The 22,393-nt window shown below is 39.8% G+C and overlaps 2 protein-coding genes across 2 annotated transcripts; both read right to left on the reverse strand.

Annotated features, from left to right (window-relative positions):
• Positions 1-659: 659 nt before the first annotated feature.
• On the reverse strand, positions 660-4,164 carry paqr4b (progestin and adipoQ receptor family member IVb). The gene is made up of 3 exons (XM_061966219.1): positions 3,816-4,164; positions 3,150-3,368; positions 660-1,258 (listed from the first exon to the last, which is right to left on the reverse strand). The coding sequence occupies exons 1-3, from the start codon at positions 4,009-4,011 to the stop codon at positions 825-827; spliced, it is 849 nt and encodes a 282-aa protein (XP_061822203.1). The 5' UTR covers positions 4,012-4,164; the 3' UTR covers positions 660-824.
• A 165-nt stretch (positions 4,165-4,329) lies between these two features.
• Positions 4,330-22,333, reverse strand: cmn (calymmin). The gene is made up of 48 exons (XM_061967880.1): positions 22,317-22,333; positions 22,182-22,235; positions 22,047-22,106; positions 21,831-21,878; positions 21,691-21,738; positions 21,580-21,630; positions 21,468-21,512; positions 21,341-21,394; positions 18,759-18,818; positions 18,617-18,685; positions 18,505-18,552; positions 18,361-18,441; positions 18,240-18,287; positions 17,926-17,967; positions 17,814-17,834; positions 17,677-17,724; positions 17,545-17,595; positions 17,416-17,469; positions 17,269-17,340; positions 17,148-17,195; positions 16,650-17,084; positions 16,383-16,499; positions 16,271-16,327; positions 15,908-15,961; positions 14,888-14,938; positions 14,700-14,732; positions 14,584-14,637; positions 14,470-14,517; positions 14,359-14,397; positions 14,238-14,297; positions 14,118-14,156; positions 13,891-13,929; positions 13,733-13,789; positions 13,556-13,624; positions 13,259-13,324; positions 13,125-13,187; positions 9,226-9,255; positions 9,089-9,151; positions 8,944-9,021; positions 7,962-8,009; positions 7,821-7,892; positions 7,705-7,761; positions 7,586-7,630; positions 7,472-7,522; positions 7,360-7,401; positions 7,073-7,291; positions 4,687-4,743; positions 4,330-4,623 (listed from the first exon to the last, which is right to left on the reverse strand). Exons 2-48 carry the CDS (start codon positions 22,198-22,200, stop codon positions 4,619-4,621), a joined length of 3,015 nt encoding a protein of 1,004 aa, XP_061823864.1. The 5' UTR covers positions 22,201-22,235; positions 22,317-22,333; the 3' UTR covers positions 4,330-4,618.
• Positions 22,334-22,393: the final 60 nt, after the last annotated feature.

Below are 22,393 nucleotides of genomic sequence, written 5' to 3' on the forward strand. Positions count from 1 at the left end.
TTATGTGGTCTAGATGTAACAGAGTCAGTGTGGCTGGGCCATGTGTACTTTGGTTAAACCGCACGAGCAGTGCTGGTTACTGGGTTGATAGCGCAGTAGCTAGCACACTCACTTGTCTCATGCCGGTGGACCAACAGAAGCAGGGACTGAACCAAGTGGGTTACAGTAGTGCCGTGACCCGGATGAGAGAGCGGTTTAGGGGGACTAATGTGACAGACGCCAGCCAGGGTGGCTGGGCCATGTGTGAATTGGTAAACGTCACTCCCGGACTACCTTAAGAGCATTGCTGGTTGTCAGGTTTATACTCTGGCTTTTAGCTCGGTAGCTAGCACACTCATGCTGGACAAGTTGGATTCAAGTCCCGAGCAGAACAGAAAAGCAGGGACTGAACCAGGCGGGTTACATACACTAATGTGCGCTTGTCGGAAATTTGATGAGTTGGGGTCGTTGTTCCCTGACAGGTAGAGGTCATAAATTCTAACAGTAACTTGCTATACTTCTTTAATGTGCCTTTATTATATTTTCACAAATATAACTAAGGTTTCCCAATTCAAACTGTTTCCATAAGCTGTGTGTGTGTGTGATATAGGCCGGATTTGAAGAGTCCATACAGAGTATATTTTGTTCTGAACCTGGACTAATGTGGTCACAAATGGATAAAAGATTTAACAATTTATTTTTATACATATTTAAACATTCATTTTTTTGTTACAATTATTCATTGATGACATTTCAAGTAATAGGTGTCTGGTATCAATCACCAGTGCTAAAGTGCCTTTTAATACTGAGCTCAATTAATCCATTTACTTCTAAATAAATGAGATTTACTGAGTAGGACACTGGTAGTTTTTAATCCAGGTCAGATCCTCTAGAGTCCCCCAGTGCAGGTAAATGATGGCGCAAACAACCATGACATGCATGATCTGGTGGCTATTCCCCCAGTTGTCAAAGAGCCCCGGGCTGAAACGCTCCGGTACCTGGATGACATTGACCAGCCCACCCAGGACAGCCAGCGCTTCCATGATGGCAAAGAGATGCAGAGAGTTAGGGCTGCCCACCCCAACGCCGTACGCCCGAAACAGGAAGAGGCTAATGCGGAACAAGGCCTGCCACACAAAAGCCTGCAAACGCAGCACGTTGGTGCGAGCCGTGGTGGCACAGTAGATCCCGTAGGCCGACAGGAAGATGTAGACCAGCATGGCAGCCTGCTGCACAGTCGGGAAGCACAGGAGCGTGATGTGGATGATGGGGAGCGCCCCTAGGGACAAAACATGTTTTTCCTCAGAGCAGTCAGATTACATACAAGTATGCTCCCAGCATAAAAAAGGTATGACCTCCCCAATTCATTTTAATAGTTTTTTCTGCACTTACCACCTAGAACAAGACTCATTTTATAGATACTATACATTTATATCAATTACTGCCAAATTGCAGCGAGCTGACAGTTTTGTTTCAAAATGATTCTAATCCAAATATGAAATAATTTAGCCAACAGATGTTTCTTGTGCCAAATCTAATTAAAATGTGAATTTAAGAAATGATATGAACTGTTGTCAAACTAATATCAAAACAAAAACACTGATAACAAAATTAAATGATGTACATTTCATGAATTCATTTCAGCTTGTCATATTTTAAATCTTTAACTGCAACCATAAACATAATGAAACAGCATTTAGATCACTAAAAATTTAAATGTATTTAATTTTGGCACAAAAAGGGGAGCAAGTCAAAATTGTATGTAGGCCAGTTTGTTTTAATTACATAAGAATGTAAAATAAACTGTTTAACCTATTTACAAAAAAAAATAAATGGAACTGGACGTATTTGCCCCCACATTTTCATTACATCAAAGAGCTGCAGCTTCGCCTTGGAGTTGGTAAAAGTCTGTGCTAAATTTTAAATCATGCCTCACACCTGTATGGTAGAAGGTTGTGGCCATAAGCCAGCGCTTCTCAAATACTTTGTTACGACCCCCCCAGGAAGAAAATATTACCACCACTATTTGAGAAGGACTGCCATAAGCCAAGAAGTTGGTCAACTTTGACATTCAATTAAGATGTCGCAAGGGAGGCGTGAGAAGACGCTCGTTTGGTCCCACTTTATTTTTAACTTGAGAGCATTATGCTTAATTCATCATGTAAATGGGGAACACAAGTCTTGTGCTGAAAGATATAAACATCCCATAAGTCAACATCTAACTGAAAGTAAACATTGTTCAGTAAGTGATATGTTTGTAGTTTTTTTTTTTTTTTCAGCAATTGTTAAAACTGCTACATAATGCGTAGTGTTTTACATTAATCTGCTTATAAGCGTCCAAAACTTGTAGCTCATCCTCTATATATTCAGGCTCAAAAATATAAAGTTCTGGATAATTTATCTTAAAGTTGACGTCGTTTGCGCTCACCATGTCTGCCATGATTAGTATTAGTAGAAGGAAATAGCGAACATTGTGATGCGCTCGGTTATCAATGTACTTAAAAAAATAAAAAGGTGAAATAACTCAAAACATGTTTTTTATTCTAGTTTCTTCAAAATAGTCACCTTTTGCTCCGATTACTGCTTTGCACAATGTTGGCATTCTCTCAATGAGCTTGAAGAGGTAGTCACCTGAAATAGTTTTCATTTCACAGGTGTGCTTGAAGCTCATCGAGAGAATGCCAAGAGTGTGCAAAGCAGTAATCAGAGCAAAGGGTGGCTATTTTGAAGAAACTAGAAAAAAAAAAACGTTTTTTAGTTATTTCACTTTTTTTTGTTAAGCACAAAACTCCACATGTGTTCATTCATAGTTTTGATGCCTTCAGTAACAATGTAAATAGTCATGGAAATGAAGAAAACACATTGAATGAGAAGGTCTGTACTGTACTGTACTTATGGCATGAATATAAAACCTGTGTTTTAGTTATGATTTAGAAAGCATTAAGAGAAAAAGTCTTGTCTTCTACAGGGATTGTGAATGATAGACAATTCTAAACAAAAAAAGTGTTCACCTTTGATCATATGATTTGTGTTTTTTGTTCTCATTTAATTTGCCAGCAGCGATCACATGGTTCCACTGCCTTATTAGGAAGCATCTGCGGTCCTTAAAGATAGACCAGATGTGGTTCCTTACACATGTAAGACATCTATTGAGATATTTTTCCACCTACCCAGAGTGCTGACCAAGCACACACCAAACATGTCGAGCGAGAGCAGGGTGTCGTACACGAGCTCCCCTCCCACATGGTTCATGAACACGTGGTAGACCACCGAGCCCACGGTGGGGCTGAGGCAGGCCAAGTAGTGGACCACGCAGATCCAGGCGCTGTCCACCTCTCTCCAAGGGATGCTGAAGGGCAGGAGAACCAGGAAGAGGAAGAAGGGAATACCTGCAGAGAAGATGCAGGCGGTCATTTGTTTGGAGCGGAACCAAGCTGGCACACATGCATTAATACCCTTTGCTTCCTCAGTAAGAGTGTTAGACCTAATTAACTTAAGGGATGGTGAAGAGGCTGACCCACCTGGAGTACTTGACACCTCAGCATGGTGCAACCCATAACATTATTCTTTGTAAATGCACATGTTGGACATTATTTGGCTGATTGTGCAGTTATGAACTTAAGCAAGGAGCAGTCAGCTGATAAAGAGACGGTTAACAGTGGGACATTTCCAGAATGGGGATTCACAGGGCAGATTAGAGCTAATACCCCATATCCTCATTACACAGCTCTGTCAAGTCAGCTTTCAAACGGTCACAAGTGAGAGTACAGTGGACATCTGCGACAAGGTGAGCATCTTTTAGTGGATGCATGTTTAAAAAGACAGAAAAGTCTCACCATGAGTGTAGATGTTGCCCAGCTCATTATGCATGTAGAACAGGCTCCGCAGACACTCCTGAGCGGTGGACACCGGGCGGTAGCCCGTCAGGACATACTTGTTGAATTGCAGATGAGACGGGGTTTTGGTGAAGTCCAACAGCCGTGGCCCTTTGCGAACCATCATAAGAACTTCCCTGCTGGCTACATGCAGCATTCTTAAGAGACCCCGACGAGGGCAAGACCTCTGCGACTGCCAGCCATCCCTGCACAGGTGTAATTGCGGCAGGCAGCGCAGGCAACCTGTAGCCCTGGTTGAGCAGCATGCTTGCAGTCCGACCAATCAGCACGCCCTTCTTACTCTTAAGGATAAAGCTGCACTAATCCTGGCAAAAAGCCACGCGCACTACTGCATCCGACTCTCGTCTTAGCAAACAAATCCATCACATTTCAAATTTCTTATTTACAAACAGAGAAGTATTAGAATTAATCACATGAGTCTTTTTTAACTTACAAACTTTTAGTGTGTCTGACTTTAATCCATCAAATACTGTACAATATATATAAAACACATGCTTACAGGTAGTAATACAATTTTACCATGCCAAATAAATTATAATGCATTATTAGAAGTATTCCGATTTGTTTGCATGAACACAAAAGTGCAGGATGTATTGAAATTGCAGGGCGCATAAAACTATATGTATAAAATGCACAAAAAACAAAGTGTCTACAAAATGGTAAATAGTAACGGGCAGGAGTAAATAGAATATACAATCAGCAAGTGATGAAAAAACTATCATACAATGACAGGAAGAGCATCCTTAACCTGTGTGGGAGGGAAAGTGCATATGAGAAAGGTGAGAATGTATCTATAAACGTTTGTTTTTACCTTTGTAGCCACTGTTCCCGAAGAAGCCATTCAAATCGTGATTAGCATCTTTGGTCCCTAAAGGGAAAAAAACAAAACACAAAAGATGGTTATTTTCCTACGATTCAAGCATCAACGTATATAAAGTTGTACACCTTCATTGACATGCATGCATCTTAAAAACCAGAAGTCAGCTACACAAATCCAGAATATGCGTAGGGTAATAAGCCCCGCCCCTCTAGCAAGTTTCATGGGAATTTGAGTCGTTTTTTTTTTTAATCCTGCCCAGCAAAACAAAAACTGAAAGTTCCTTGGCATTGGCAGTTCATCCTATTCAAGTGTGAGAAACCGGTTACGGCAACTTGTATTTTCTGTATAATAAGGACCACTCCCAAACCTAAATATAGTATTCTAAAGAAAGAAAAGCCAGTTTTCCTTGACAGTTCAAACAAATGATGCTCCTACAGTCACGAAAAAGCTAACTTTTACTCTTGAACTGCTGCATATAGTGAAAATTGGTTAAAAACATCCTGTGTTGCTTGCAGGGATGGGAGATATCACAAAATATATTGACGCCTCCTGTAATAATGATATACATCACAATATATTTGGCATATAAATACAACCATTTCAAAATGAGTTCAATGCTGCTGACACATGTAACAAATTGCATCATTTCAAGTTGTATTATTTCCTTTAAACTATTAATCATCTTGCTCATTAACTGTTTATAATCTTTTACTTTCTGTGTAACATGGTTCTATCTGCACCTATGTACAAATGTAATGAGCACGTATTCTTCCTTTTGGCTACTTTGTGTTAGTTTTCAAATTTCCCTAAATATTTTTAGGTACAAAATATATAATAGTCAATATGTAAAATAACTAAAAAGCAAGAACGACTATTGCATCTTTCATGAATTAACAAAAAAAAAAGTTGTGATCGTAAAAATGATCGATCACTGCAGTATCGCCGACAACGGATATTATAAAGTACTTTGTATCGTTATTCAATCTTTGTATCAATCCGCCCACCAGTCTACATTTAAACGCTCTAGCATAGCAGGCAGGAAGCTATGCTTTTTAGTATCTATAGTGTAGCATGTATATCATTCCTTGCCTCAGTACTCCAGTGACATTTATACTTGTAAAAAAGGTAGTTTATTTGCTGCCATGGAAGAAAGGGTTACTACATTGCCTTGACACACAGCTGTCAACGTTCTTGGTTTTGCCTGGAAATCCCATTTTTTCGTCTTTTCTCTCTGCCACTTTGTCTCCGGATTTTGGCCTCCACCTAATCATGATTATTGCTACTTATTTTTCTCATATTTTCTGTAACGGTATCAGCCAGCTTGAACAAATTCTCAATTATAAGCGCTTTGAAGGGGCCCAAAAGAGTTTATTTATGCAATATTACAGAGTTCCTTGTATCAAACTAGATTACTGAAATGTATTTTTCTAAATTGATTTAACTGCGATTTGTGATGGAAATGAAAATACCTTATTCTGACCAATTTTTCTAGCAAATTTCCCATATTGTGAAAAGCAAGTGTTGACTGGTATGCAATGCCTTCATTTGATTGTCAAATTTGCAGGTGTCAACATTATCCTGATATTAAGATATTAAACGCTCGATTATCAGCCAAATTTCTATCATTTGTATCATCCGTCGCACAACCCTAGGTTTCTTGTGCCATTTCTGACAAATATGCCGTTATTTAACCCTATAAATCAGATTGACTTGAAACTTCTAACAGCTTAATGTGCTTTACTAATTTGCTACACACCTATAGGGGACTGTCAAGTGTACATTTGAGCAAAATGGGTTAAATAACATGGCTGCCATCAAGCAAACAGTTTTAGGGACTTGGCAACTAAGGCCATGTCCACACAAACACGCATATCCAGGGTTAAAACAATCTCCATCCACTCAAGTGTAGTTTCAAAACTGACTGTCCACACAAACCCTTGCTGTCATGCACATTTTGCCTGGAAAAACAGCTGACTTGATACAACACCTCTGTTAATGTTTGTGATGTAATAGCTGTACCATGACATACATATCTTTAAAATCAGCGCTTTACTTCAAATTAACTGGCTTCTATTACACTCGCACAGACGTGCATGCATTCGGAGAGGTTTTCATCAACAAAATTACTTTTAAGAAAGGTGATTTTGCATTGTTGCTCTGCTGTTGAATAAAATCAAGATGTTTTTTCATGCCCCCCCTGGGCCTTGCGGGTGGATAAACGCATAGAAAAGAATGTGTTTATAAAGTACAGGTGTTCGTGTGGACAGACCAATTGTCCATAAGTCAAATGATTACACAATTTTAAGGATAGCTATATTACATGTCTTGCAAAACATTTAGAGCACAACCCATGACTATTTCAATTTCCACGACATACCTTTAGGGTGAAAATGCAGTTTGAGGTGCTGCTGGATGTGTATTTGACGTGGCAGCTGCTCCAAGTCGTCCGGGTGCTCTGAACCCCGAGCCTGCTTGTCACCCACGCCCGCAGAATCATAAATGAGGCCGCCGGGGCCCGTGAGGTCATCTGTTCCAGCGGGTGTGAGGGCGGACTCTAGAATAGGGCCGGGAGTGGGCGAAGCAGGTAGCGAAACAACTTTGAAGAGGAAAAAAAGGGAAGTTGTTTGTTTCCAATTGTTATTAACTTCCCTATGGTAGTCTTACCTTCAGGCTGCAGTTTGCTTCCACTTATATAGCCAACATTTTCTGGAATTGGCAGAACATGTTGACATTACTCGACTACACTCCAGCCAAAAAAAACATGGAGGCCACTTACCATATTTATTAGTCGCCATTCCTGTATCTGCTTGTGCTGGAACACTTTCCACTGAGAAAAGATGAAGTAAACATTAAATGGGGGTTGGGGGAATATTTCAATCGATGGACATACCATTAGTATTGGCTGAGGTATCTGGCTGGGCTTCATAAGGTGGACCTAATAAAACGGAACATATTGACACTGTGCTTCTTTCTATTTTGCAGTGGGATGTTGGAAAGTATGATTTATACCAGATTGACTTTCAGACGCTGATTCAAGAGACTGCGTCATGGGGACTCCCTGGTTATCTGTGGAAAAATCTCAAATCTATGTAGGAAATTCTCTTTTTGAAGACAGCGTAATATACCGTATTTCCCAGCAGGCTTTCCTTCACTGCCAAGCTCAGCACCTTGTGGCATATAGTAACCATCACCGCCCCCTTAGAAAACACATGTTAGATGAATTACAAACTGGTGTTTTGTATGGTGGCTCTAACCATAATTCTCACTTGGTGCAAATCCAACAGCTCCTGACTGATATGGTGAGCCAGCTGGACCTGAATGTTGGAGTAAAATAACTCAAAATGAGGTTTTCTGACATGTACACGGTTAAGGTTAAGTTATTGGAGTGCATATCCTCTATTAAAAACTGGTTGTACTAAAATTTCCTCCAGATAAATTCAAACAAAACGGAAACTCTGATAATTGCCCCCGATAAAAAGATCCCCCTGATCAAGAACTCCCTTGGTGCCCTGGGTATATCTGTTAAAAGCAGCCTCAAAAACCTTGGGGTTGTGTTTGATCAGTCAATGTCTTTGGAGGGTCACTTTCGTCAACTGACCAAAAACTTTTTATCATCTCAGAAATATTTCTTAAGTGAGAAATTTGTTGTCAAAATTGGATCTCGAAATGATCATTCACGCGTTCATTTCGTCTCGCATTGATTATTGCAATTCTCTCTTCACCCTTCAACAAGTCAACGCTAAAGAGACTTCAGACGATACAAAATGCGGCAGCCAGACTTTTGACCGGTGCACCCAGAACAGCCCATATCACCCCCGTTCTATCCAGTCTTCATTGGCTTCCAGTCAAATTCCGCATTGAGTTTAAAATTTTAGTCCGGACATTCCGTGCGTTGCATGGTGGGGCCCCTCAGTACATCACTGATTTGTTATGCCCCTACTCTTCAGGGCACAGCCACTGGTCTTCAGGCCAGGGTCTTCTAAAGATCCCAAAAACTTGTTTTAAAACCCGTGGAGACCTGGCATTCCAGGCTATAGCTCCCAGACTCTGGAACAATTTGCACCAGTCCCTCCGTGATCTTGAAAATGTCTCTTTAGTAAAGCTTTTAGTTAATGCACCTTTTAACTATCATTTTAGTCCACTTTGTATCCTTTTTATGATGTTGCCCCTGATGTTTTAAATGTAATTGTTGTCTTACTTTACCTATGTTTTGTACAGCGCTTTGTGATTTAATAAAATGTTACTTACCATATTTGCCAGCACCAGGAGACTGGACTTGAGGCACAAATCCAACTGGCTGAGCTTCATGGGGCATTCTTCCATATCCTGCAGAAAAAATTAAACAAATCCAAACACCAAAACCATCATGTGTGTGTTAACACAAACTACTCACCATATTTGCCAGCAATATTTCCATTACTGCCAAAACCTAGAAGGTTGGGAAAGCCACCGTATCCTGAGCAAAGTAGATAAACATTAAATACCATCTCACTTTTGCTATACATTGTCTTGCTGGTGCATTATACCAACCATATGGAAACCCTCCCATACCAGCACCACCTACAATGACATCACAAGCCATATTACTCACAGAACACCAACAAACAGAAATACATGAATGGCAAAAGGCAGATACACAGGCTACTTTGTCAAAGCTGGCGTTTCAATATTTTGGCGATAACGATGCTCCCATTTTCATATCCTGTTATCGCACAGTCAAACAATATATTTGCTTACGTATCATTCCTTGGCATCAAGTACTGAAACAAATCACCCCACGCGTTGACCCAGTCTATGTACTTCAAAAAAAAAAAAAGTTTATTGAGCATGGCTGGAAAATAAGCCACCTTGGGGCCAAATAAAGTTGCAAGTGCCAGCACTTTGATTAAAGGTCAGACATTATTGAATTCAAGTAAAACATTTGTAAGAAAGTCTGCGAGGTCTATGTCGCAAGGATGTACAAACCCTTCATGAAACAAATATTGTACACGGAGACGAGGTTCATGCACCAAAACCTATTTTAAATTTGGTTGGTGGTTTGTAAAACAAACGTTTCATCCACCCTTTGTGTGCCTCTCAGCACAGGCATTTTGTTACCAGCAGCACAACCCTTGTGGGAGGCCTGACCAATAGCCGGTCCTCATTACGTCAGCACCAGTGTTGGGCAGTAGCGAAGCTACATAGCTTAAAGTACATTTCCCAGTAGCTTTGCTACTTTTTTAAATGAGTAGCACTTTCCACAGCTTAGCTATTTTTAGACCCATGTAGCGGGTAGCTTAGCTACAAAGCTACAAAAGAAGAGGGAGAAGAGATAAAAAGAAAGAAATAGGCAAGTGAAACTCCTCGGGCAAATATACGGGAACAATTTATTGGATTAGGGAAAAACATTACGGACAGGCCAATAAGAGGCAAGATAGGATGGGTCATCAAACCAGGACGGGAAATCCCAACAGATACGCACATCCCACATGATAACGAGGAGTCGGAGAAGAGAAGAGGGAATATTCAAGCGGGCGATTAAAAAAAACAACAAAAAAAACTAGTGGGAGATTTTATTCTCTTTCTAAGATGTTTCTTTTAGCGATGTTGACGTCCAGGAAATCCACTATGCATATACTTGGCCACATTTGGACAAATGTATAAGTTTGGTTAAAACAAAGCTCAACACATTCATTTTAGTTGTAAGCCCAAATCAAAACGGCTCTCGACATGGAAGACGTGGAAGACGCATTAAGGAGACTTGAGTTTTACTTTACTGCACATAACTATCAACTGTTCCCAAACACACAAATCAGTTTTTATGTCAAGCTATAGATAGATGCGTCTATCTATAGACACTGTTCTTATTTACTGTAGGCAGAGAAAATGAAAAACATAGGGTTTGGCCAAAGAAATTGCACACAAAAATAAATACATACAATGGGGTGTGGGCACCCCTAGAGGGAGTTGTAGGGTGTCCCCTGTTATGACAGTGAATAGTAATGGACCCTTTTTTGATTCCATATGTACACTATGTTACATTAACATAAGAACTTCAAATGTAGAAGTTGGGGAGGAATTACATTTTGTTTCACAATCAGGAAACTGTTTACTTTAAATATGTTCAGTTTTGATTTCTGTTCATGTAAAGATGGAGTTTGTTAGAGAAAGTGCTCTTTTTTTGGAATTTTGCCGATCGTTCACAATCATTATGTAAGACATGACTGATGTTTTTTTTTTTTAATGTTATCAAATACTAAATAAATGCAATCAAAAATCCGCTTACAATGGAGCCGCTCTATTCTGCCTCTAAAGCCCTTGAAAAAAACAACAACATCCAAACACGCTCCATTAAGGTTTTCTATACATGCAAGTGTACATGTAACATAACGGCACATGTATATTAAGATGTAATATTTACATATTTTGATAATTTTAACCATGAGGGAATAAGCGGTAGAAAATGGATGGATGTAATATTTACATAGTGATCATTTTAAGCATACCGTGCATTCATTTAACAAACGCATCATGACATATGCTTCCCCCCACCTCAACAACATCAATGCTTACTGCAGACTTCATGAGAGCCAACAAACATAAAATATCACTTACTGTACAAAGTCTGCTGTCATTAGGATGCCGGCTGCTAGAATCTTGTTATATTCCCGTATAGATGAAGAATGATTTCTAATCATCGCGAAGAAAACGGAAGTGGAGCCAAGTGTCTTTTCGTGTTCACGCCATTACTGGGTCCAAATTGGCTGTCAAAATGTACCAACTTGTGGGAATTTGCCTCAGTCTTGTATCCAGGTGAAATGTATGATTTATGATCTACAATAAACTTTCAAGCAGCAGGAAAGCAAGGAAAACAGCTGACCACTCGATGTAAACATAACACAAACTGGTGATCACGTTGCTGCAATAGTTAGTGATATTATTATAAGCGTTAATGCACAAATACCGGTACTTGATTAATATTCAAGTCATGAAATGTAAATGGACGATTTTTGGATAGTTATTTATTGGTTTTATGGAATAGAGGACCTCCCGTTGGCTCCGCTGTAAGATGCCTTAAGTTTATTTAAAATGCATTAAAAAAAATCCATCCGTCGTCATGTCTTTTATAATTATTGTGAACGATAGGCAAAATTCCAAAAAAGTGCAGTTCCCCTTTAATGTCTTTTGTGAGACAAATATTTTGTTCCTTAAACCAGGTAGTTATTATGCCACTGCGGTTTCTGTTAACAGTAATGTATCCTAAAAAGTCTCCATTAGAGTGTACATATTATGGTGTTTATCATTGTTTCTCTGCCTTATTTAATTTGTTTTCTGTGTTTTTTCCCCTCATTTTGCAAATTCCAAAAGTGTAGTTTCCCTTCAAAGTTAAGAGTTTTGTGACTTTTAAACTAATTGCACCACAAGGCTAGTGACAGTGTGCGTTCGTGTCAGCAGGGTGGCTGAAAGTGAGGACAGTTCAGCTAGTCTTGTCTCTCTTCACTCATCAACGTCTTTACCAACAAGTAGTGACTAAAAATGTATTGTTATGAGTCGTGTAATTTCTAACTGTCAATGCAAAAAGCTTCACGCTGACTTTTAAAAAGGCAGAAGAAGATGGCTGTGTGGACACGGTTAGTTTTTTTGGCGTGACCTGGTCGACAAGCCATTGTGTATGTGCAGTTAAGAGTTAAAAGATGCTGATCCTCATGTCTTGGTAGACGCTAAAGTGTTTTAATATTTTTGGCTGCCTGAAACAAAATTGATTTACATTCCTCACAGGAAAATTGCTTCTATACATATTCCCTGTATTTTCAGTCATTTAGCAGAGGCCAATGGATGCCATAACCAGCATGATAAAATTACATATTTGAGGATACAGAAATTACTGTCTTGTTAATTTTCACTGACTAAATAAATGTGCAGACATTTCAAGAGAACCTATAAGGCAAAGCCAACTTTTCTTACTTATCGGTACCTGCTGCTGTGTATTTGGTATCTGCATAAGTCCAAAAAATGTGAAAATCAAATCGAGGATTTTGCACAACCTGTGACGTTTTTCACACCGATGACATCAGCAATTACCCATATATGGTGTAATTTTACCCAAGTTGCTTCTTTTTCGCTATCTAGTTGTGGGTCAGACTGGTTCGTACATGGACATGCATCCTCACTGTTGCCATTTCTATTACAAAATAGCGTATAGTTCAAACTTTAGCCGTCAGTAGACTCACTATGGAAGCGCTAAAAACTACAACAAAGATGGCAGGGAGAAGACCGTCGAAGTGGAGCCACATAAGTAAGACCGCCCACAAAATGACGCATACTGAAGGAAGCGGCTTGAAAACAATCTATACAAATGTTGACCAAATAACTACCATTACATGTTATGTAGACCTCAAGAAACTGTCTTGAAATGTATATAAATGTTTACAAATCATAATATGACCTACCATAATTTCCTCCACCATTATTTCCTGCCAAGGGGTTGCCACCGAACTGCAGTCCACCAATACCTGATCAAAACCAAAAGGAGACTAGATGAAAAAAAAAAAGGCTTTTGTTAATAATATGCAACCAAACTCACCATACTTGGCGTTTGAGTTTTCAGCACCCATCCCAGTCTGAACGCCATAATATAAGCCATCCATTCCTTTTAAAATTAAGCAAGTAAATTGCAACAAAAAATATTACATTATTTCAAACACGATATCAAAACATTTCCTTCAAGATCATTTCAAACAAAATAGCGCTAACAAAATAAAAAAAACACTATGTCCAAGGCTTTTTTGTCATTGCACATTAAGAAGCAGACACTTATATTACCTGATTCATCGTTACATAATACTGTAATCACAGGCTGACACACAAAGATGAAACATACCGCCATGAACGGGGCCTTGCTTTCTATTAGGACCAAGACCAGCTGATTGTGGCTCAGTCTGACTAGCACCTAAAATAAACATGCATCATATTTGAAGCATTTAAAAAGACCATGTAAAAAAAGAAAAAAAAGAATGATCTCTCCATATTCAAACTTAAATTTCCAGTAAAACCTTACCATTTAGTCCAGCTGGCACTGCTGAAGCACCATTGTAAGGAACCTGCATGCCACCACCTGCAGGTTTAGCAGATAAAAAGTAACACCCAAAAATTCCAGTCTCTGCCAAACATACTTGCTCATCCTCAGTGAGGTCTAAACTTGCCATTTTGCCATACCTGATTTTGCATCAGCAGGAGGAATACCATAGCCAAGACCTGCAGACAGTTCAAATATTTAAACAACTCTAAACAAATGGATGTCTTTCAAAACAGCATTATGTTGCTTACTAGCATAGTCAGGCTGTAAACCAGCACCATAGCTGTTTGGATAGCCTGCATAATGAACATCAACTTGAGTGAGCTGGAGCCATTTTCACATAAAAAAAGATAAGCACAGAGCTTGCCTGCTTTAGAATTGACACCTTCCCCAGGGCCTGCATTTCCTGTAAATACAGTACATCAATGTTAATTTTTAACATACCCTTGTGCATGAACTGTATAGACATGCGCAGATGAATGCTCACCTGCATAAGAGTTTCCTTTTCCATAACCAGGTCCTCCAAGGTAAGCTCCTTGTCTGTAAACTGACAACAAACCCTTTAATACTTGTTTGCACCAAGTAACGCGTGTAAATAGTGTACTCACTTGGCTGCTGGGGCTTGCCTCCGAAAGGATATCCAAGGCCTGCATTCATAACAATCACACATTGATGACTAACCCATTTTTTATGCATGTACAGTATGGTCATAAAATTACCAGCTGCATATCCATTTCGAGGCCCAGTATATCCTCCTGCTCCGTAACCTTCAAGGATTATAGAATATTTGCAATTTTAAAAAACAATTGATGAGCAATAGACAATTGACTGACCGTTTGGTTTAGCACCATATCTATTGTGAGGAACACCAGCTCCTGCTACGTAACCTGAGAACAAACATATTGACAAGTATAATAGAAATTCAAAATGTGTTGTATAGATTTAGTACCTTTGGTGTTTGTGCCTGCTGATGCTCCAGCTCCTGCATTATAGTCGTAAATGGATAAATTAGACATTTAAATTACCGGTATACCCACAAATGGCAATTACACATTTTCATTTGTCATAAAATAACTGGATATATGTCCCAAAATGTGTTAATTAGAGCCAGTAATACATTTAAAATATTTGCACTACCTGGTCTAGGTATTTTCATCCACTGCCCATTTGGACCTCCTGGGCCACAGTCTGGAAAAAACATACAATATAATAATCAGCACCAACTCAACATGTTGATGGTGATTCCCAGCCACTGTGCTGTGGCAGATTCTGTAAAAGAGCTGATGTGCTGCTCGAAATGATCCAATTTCAGTTAGTCTAAAGATTTACAATTTCCTGCAGTGCAAATCTCTGTTCATCTAACCATGGGTGTCAAACTCGTTTTAATTGACGAACATGCACTTACAGCAGTCCCAAGAGACGGCTATTAAAGGTGAAAAAATTTACACAAAAAATAGATTTTTCAGTAAAAAACTGTCAGCCAGTTGCCAGAACTTTACTGTAATTTTTACAGATTACTGTCATTTAGTGAGCTGCTTGTTTTACTATAACATTTACAGTTTATACAGTGTATTACTGCAAATTGTAACAGTATACTTTTTACAGTAAAAATCTGACCACTGAGCTACCAGTTTACTGTCAAATTTATTTTTACAGTGTACAATTTGATGGATAACAAACCATAAGTCAGATATTTCAGTACTTACTATAATAAAAATGTTTGGAACGTCTAATAAAATTTGGTGTATTTGTTCATTCATCCATCCATCTTCTACACCGCTTGTCCCTTTCAGGGTCACGGTATAAAGTTTAAGACATGCAGTACATGCATTTTTTTTCTGTCAAAACAGAAAAACAAATACATTAGGTAAGAAAAGTACTTTGACGTATATTTCCAGGCTTCCGAGGGGCCATAAAATGTGGCGGGTCAGACCTGGCTTTGGGCCTTGAGTTTGACACCTGTGATCTATATGCTAGCAAAGTATACAATTAAAATCTCTTCCACTAGATGGCAGAAAGGTACAAAAATAAATATGTAGCCACCTGCTGCCATTCATAAGTCATGCACACTTCGCATATAATGTGCCTTCGCTCAGTAAGTTTGGGAAACACTGTTAATAAAACATGCATTTTTACAGCTAGATATTGTCTATTTACCAGGTTTGGTTGCTTTAGCTCCCTGCCCTTTAGAGTTTGAAGCTCCTCCATACTCTAAAAGGAATGACCAAATTAGTCTTTTTGTAGACCAAGAATGCATGTGACATTGTTTTACTGTAAAAACACACTGTTAGGTTACACTGCATGCAGCAAACTGAACATTAAATAAATGGCAATGCTGTGAGAAGGTGTCAAGATCCAAACAGAAAAGAAAACAAATTACATTTTTCACAATAATGAACATTACATGCAACAAATACCACATAAAAGGGTCAATCAACACTACAACATGCATTATGACATCTAATTCAGGATCGACATAATTCCGTTTACCAATCGACCCAATTTTCCCTGAATGGACACCTTTGACCCCCAGCTTGTGAGGTCCTTCCTCAGGCTCCAGATGCTTGACTCCCTCCTCTGGGGGGGGTGTCAACACTCTGTGCTCTTTCAAGAAGGAGGGTGCTCTCAGAACTTGTAGGAGCAGCTTGTGTGATGCCTTGAGGAACAGCATCCCCCTCACTGTTGCCCACCCCAAACACATCTGCCTCTGCACTTTTTTGTTTGGGCCCGGTGCTGTCAATCACATAACCTAGAGGCCATACATGCGATCAACAATGGAGCACATTTTGAATGCTTTACTTTCCAAATCAAGCATATTAGCATGGAGCGATATAGCTGTTGGTAAATTCTAGTTCACACCCATTGAAAAGCATCAAACAGGAAGTATCTCAATACTTGCCTTGAGGAAGAGCTCCGGGCATCTCTACCGCCGGGTTGTGAACCCCTGCTGGTGGTGCAGCTTTCAGACTCTTGTCTTGCGGACCAGGGAATGCGGAACCAGTGTTGGGATCCCCTCCCAGCTTTGATTCTTTGCCCTGAGGAAACGCAGGAATCTGCTCTGGAAAACCTTGAGGCATCAGCTGCTTGTAGCTTTTCCCTTGTGGCACAGGTGAGGGCAGTCTTTGGGTCTGGTCTTGGGTCACCAGAACAAGGCCTCCATTTGTAGGCTCAGGCGCAGGAAGCACATCACCTCTTATGATTGGCCGTTGAGGAGCAGCACCCTCCTGTGGTACTGACCTTGGTTGCTGAGGTGACAAAACGTCACCTTTAAGACCTCTTCCGTCTGGTGCACCAGGTAACTTTGGACCCTTTCCATACGGAATCTGGCCATAACCTGAGGACCAAACATAATCCCGGTCTGAATGTAGGAGACCGCATGCACCCCTATAGCAGTTACCTGTGTTAGGCATCTGTCCAGTAGGTAATCCACCAGCACCCCCATAACCTGGACATAAAACAACACATCCAAGTTCAGCTGTTCAGCCTAGTTTGGTTATCACAAAAGTAAAAAGAACAACCTTGGCCAGGTGACACAGCTCCAACTCCTTTGGTGGTCGGAGGGTTTGAGCCCGCACCAAGTCCTCCATACCCTGTATATAATAGTTTCTATTGATCATAATGTACCCACACATGTGGCACTCCCTTTCTTACTAGATGAAACACACCATTTAGTTTACTTCCAGATCCTCCAAGAGCTGCACCATTTCTTACTCCCGGCCCTGTAGAGAACACAGCGCACAAGAGTTCTAATGTGGCTGCTTCATTGTGCATTTACAGGTGTGTATGAGTGTCACCATTGGGTTTGGCTCCATATCCTTTAACACCACCGGCTCCAGCTCCATAGCCTTTAATCAGATGCAAACATTTTATACCATAGTTTTGGTAATATTGTAAATTTTGTGATAAACCATTGTGTGATCCAGTACCATTAGGTTTGCCTCCATAGCCAATAGGAAGAGCTCCAGTTCCATAACCTTAAAAAAATAAAATAAATCCATGAGATTGCATTTAATAGTATTTGTGTTTTGAATACATTGGCCAACTTATTTCGGTCTTGTGGTACCTCCTCTGGTTGCACCATATCCTGAAAAACAATGTTCCTTTAATAGCTTATAGACACCACTATAGTGGAAATTAGTATTTGAATTTTAATAACATGGTAAGAGAAGTCTTACCATTAAGTTTAACGCCATTCCCAATTGGAACATTGCCATATCCTAACAGAGTCACAAGGAGGAAGCAGGATCACTTAGGTGATTAATTTATGTCAACATGAATATAGAGGTAAAATGGCAAAAAGACCTGGTTTGGAAGGCTGGTTAGCACCACCATAAGTATCCATAAGCTTCATATAATCAAAGATCCATCATACAAAATGTATGGCTAATAAATAAGATTTTTACTCTTGTGGTCAAAGTATTAGGTACAGCATTAGAGTCTAATGGCCAATGTTATTAGCTGGTAGCTAGTAAGTATGTTGCAAGCTTACCATTGGGAGTTCCATGTCCGTTGTGCACATCCGCTCCTGCGGAATATCCTGAAGATGTAAAACATACGCGACAGACAGTTGACTTTTGAGGGTCATTTGTGAAGAAATTTTCATGCTTAACCTTGTTTGGGTCCTTTTGTTCCTCCATTTCCATACCGAGGTCCAAGACCCATACCAGCATTACCATAGCCACCGTTGTAACCTTAAGACACATGCGGTCTAATCACTGCTGTGTCTAGAAAAAGGCCAAAGACGACTGACTTACCACTCATTGGGTGTCCTCCATAACCATTGTGGCCATTATTTCCATATGCTGGAGGAGCAAAAAAATATTGAAAGCTTAATGTAGCGCATGTATTGTTGATGCATTCACTCACCTTTGCCCTTGTTCCTGGCAAGCTGAGGCACCCCCTGACCTTGGGATAGTCCAATCCCTGCACCAACACCTTTTTTGTTAAAAACAAAAAAATTAAGTTATTAGGCATGAATTTAGTTTACCCATGAGTGTGCTTCAATCACCTGCTCCATAGTATGGTCGGCCATATCCTTTCATGGGTTTACCTCCAGCACCCCCCATACCTGGTACAAAATATAAATACATAAATGACCTTTACCATATGGTAGTGTTTCTCAAATAGTGAGTCAGGACCCCCTGGGCTTTTGCTGGTAGCAGTAGAGATGTTCATTATTTGTATCTACACTCCGGTACTCATGTTAGAACAATACAAGCCTGCAGCTAGGTGGCAGCACTGCTCAATCTGATCAACAAGCTCCCTGTTCTACCCCGTAGAAGTAATTACATGGTAACAAACAGAGCTTAAAAAAACAATTAAAACGCTGGGGGTGATCGGGGTGGGTCATAACAGAAAATAATTAAGAAGCACCATCTTATGGGAATATACAAGTGACACGTTGGCTTTTGCAGTGATTACCATTATTTCCTTTCGGTATTCCACCATTTGGTGCTCCATATCCTAAGAAGGGGAATTGGTATTGTAAATACAAGTACTGATTCCAAACAAAAATTCAAATGTTGGAATTGTTTGTTTTAGGTGATAATAAATGGTGTATTCATTTCAGATAAATATACAAAAACAGCAAAGCTTTTCCTACCATAACCTTTATTGGCAAGTCCTTTACGTCCAGCACTATGACCTTTGAGTTGTAAATAAAATTTCTGTATTTAAAAAAAATTTCACAGTCAAGAGTCAACATTATCAGTCACGCACCATTTGGACTAGCTCCATTTCCACCAAGCGCACCAGCAGCAGGACCGTAACCTAAAAAGAGAATGCAACATTTACTGCATTGCTTTCAAATATAGGCTCATGCACAAGGCCGCCCCTGGCTAAATAGGGGCTCAAAGCAGGATTTTTTTGGAGGACGCTCCCATTACAATCTTTCCACACAATATTTTTATACAGTATTTTTTGACTCCAAATTTAGTTTGATGCATGTTTTGGCCTAAAACAAATGGGAAAATGTTCAATAATATATTTAAGTAAAGTAAAATAAATTACATAAAGAAAGCAAACCTTCCTGACAGTCTGAACGGGGAACAAACCAAGCAACGTTCCCTCTAAGGTGCGAGTCTGCGCAATTGCGCACCGCTCACACGTCCTCTGCACACAGCAAATTAATGCCGCGCAGGAAATCAAAAATCCCATCTGAACTTTAAACAAAATAAACACATTACAATTTATTCTGTATGATTTTGCAATGCAACGCTGTGAGTGACAGGTGACAACAAGAGTGGCCCCAATGAATAAAACAATCTTTGTCAACACAGTTCAATTATCGTCTGTCGAGACACTTTACGGACAGGAATTCCATCAATCACTTCATTGAGCAAAACCGTTTGTAACCACACCAAAAACATGAGTAAAAAAAACCGTATCTATAAAAACTAGTAATTTTCTGCCATACAAACCAGGCTTAAACCAGCGTTATCAGCCGTCATTTCAACAGAAGCCACTCGCTTTCTCACCTGCACCAACACAAGCACTCTTGGCACTACTCAGTGGCCGAGTGGGTAGAGTGTCCGCCCTGAGATCGGTAGGTTGGGAGTTCAAACCCCGGCCGAGTCATACCAAAGACTATAAAAATGGGAGCCATCAAGCAGCATCAAGGGTTGGAATTGGGGGTTAAATCACCAAAAATTATTCCCGGGCGCGGCCACCGCTGCTGCCCACTGCTCCCCTCACCTTACAAGGGGATGGGTCAAATGCAGAGGACAAATTTCACCACACTTACTGTGTGTGTGACAATCATTGATACTTTAACTTAGCCAGGGCTGCGTTTATGGCCACACAAAAAGTCGGACAACCCCAACGCCACACAATGTGTAAATGCCAGGTTGTAAAACTCTGACTTCACAATCAGATGTGTGCTTATTTTACTGCCATTTATTAAGAATGTTAATCTAAGTATATTATTCATGAAATATTGTCACTAGATTTCATAAATGCTAATAAAAATATGTATTTTACAGACAAAGTTACAGGAACTAAATGTAATCTCTGAAAGGGGTAACATTTCTTTTAAAGGCAGGACCCGCAGCCAGACATACAATACTAGCACATAGGTCATGAAAAACATGGTTATTGTTATTATTGTAAGAGGGCAAAATCACTTATATCAGCAAATTATTTTAATAAAACATTTAAATTGTTATGTCAGGTTTGGGGCAGGTGTGACGCTGGTGTGGCCACAGTGTGCACGTCTGATGTTGCTCACATGTGCTCTACTGAATGCTCAGGGAGTTTGTGCGTTTGCTCACACACATGAAAAATTAGAGGGAACATTGAAACCAAGTACAACGGTTTACAAGACCAGTGCAAACGCTCTGTGCCCAATGGGACATTGAGAAAATCATGGGAAATTTGTCATTATATTAACAGTGCAATTGCAAAAGCAGGAAGGAGCTGGGAATATGTTTGCAGTAAAATGTTATATTAAGCGCTTTGTCATTCATAATTGATATTCCACATGCACTCCTTCACTCAAAACGGGCCGTCCCACGGATCATGGGGCCCTACACACAGCGCCTGAAGGCCGACCTTGCTTACGGAACATTAACTGCACAAAATGAATGAATGTACCATTTATTGGACCTTTGTTAGCTTTCTGGGCCCCAGCAGCAGCACCTCCATAACCTGTGTAAAGAAAACAAATGGTTTAATAAATAAAAATTATCCAAAAAAAAGAAAAAAGAAAAAGTGAGGCTGCCTTTATTTCCTTGTCCACCAAAGGCACCAGCGTGAGCGCCGTAGCCTGCAATGCAAATATTTTAAATGAAACACTGTACAAGAGTATTAATTACGATCAATGAGAATGCTACCGTTGCCTTTCAATGGCTGTTGATTGTTTGGGCCAGCTTGACTACCATATCCTGCAACAACATGTACCGGTCAGTGGTACAATTGATTTTGATACTAGAATCCTGCCAAACCATTATATTTAGCTCCGCCCCGATTAGGTGAAACTGCTGGATTTCCTCCTTTAAAATACAAACAACGATTGTATTTTTGTGCAACTTCTATCAGTAAAATGTATTGTACAATATGTGGGTATTTTTTCTTCATTAACTACCTTGTCTCCCACCAGAACCTCTCACTGCACCATTTGTTGCTCCATAGCCTTAAAAACAAGATAGAAAGGGTTACAATTGTAATCGTAAAACAAGGGATTTAGTGACCTTTATGTCCTGCAGCTACTCCATAGCCTTCAATTATATTAAAATTGTCTTAATTTCATCTTGCAGCCTTGCATGGTGGGTAACGCAACTGGAATTACATGTTCACTCACCGACACCTTTAGTTGGGTATCCACCGTATACATTGTGAGCGCCCATTGGTGAACCTACACCTTAGGAAAGTAAGAGTTACTAATGTCTGTTATGAATACCAGAATAATTTACTATGACAATGATTGATGTTAGACCTTTAGATGGCATCAGCATTCGTCCAACCCCTCCACCACTGTGAGGTCTCCTTCCTAAATGAAAAAGCCTTTAACGCTTTGAACTTAATAGAAACAAATTAGGTATCTATTTGTTATTTACAGAAGATGACTGACCATTTAAATGTGGTCCCTGGCCATTGGATGCTGCAGCTCCATAACCTTGAACACGTTATTGTAAATAAACAATGTAT

Source organism: Nerophis lumbriciformis, linkage group LG11, assembly GCF_033978685.3.
Source record: "Nerophis lumbriciformis linkage group LG11, RoL_Nlum_v2.1, whole genome shotgun sequence".
Taxonomy (NCBI): domain Eukaryota; kingdom Metazoa; phylum Chordata; class Actinopteri; order Syngnathiformes; family Syngnathidae; genus Nerophis; species Nerophis lumbriciformis.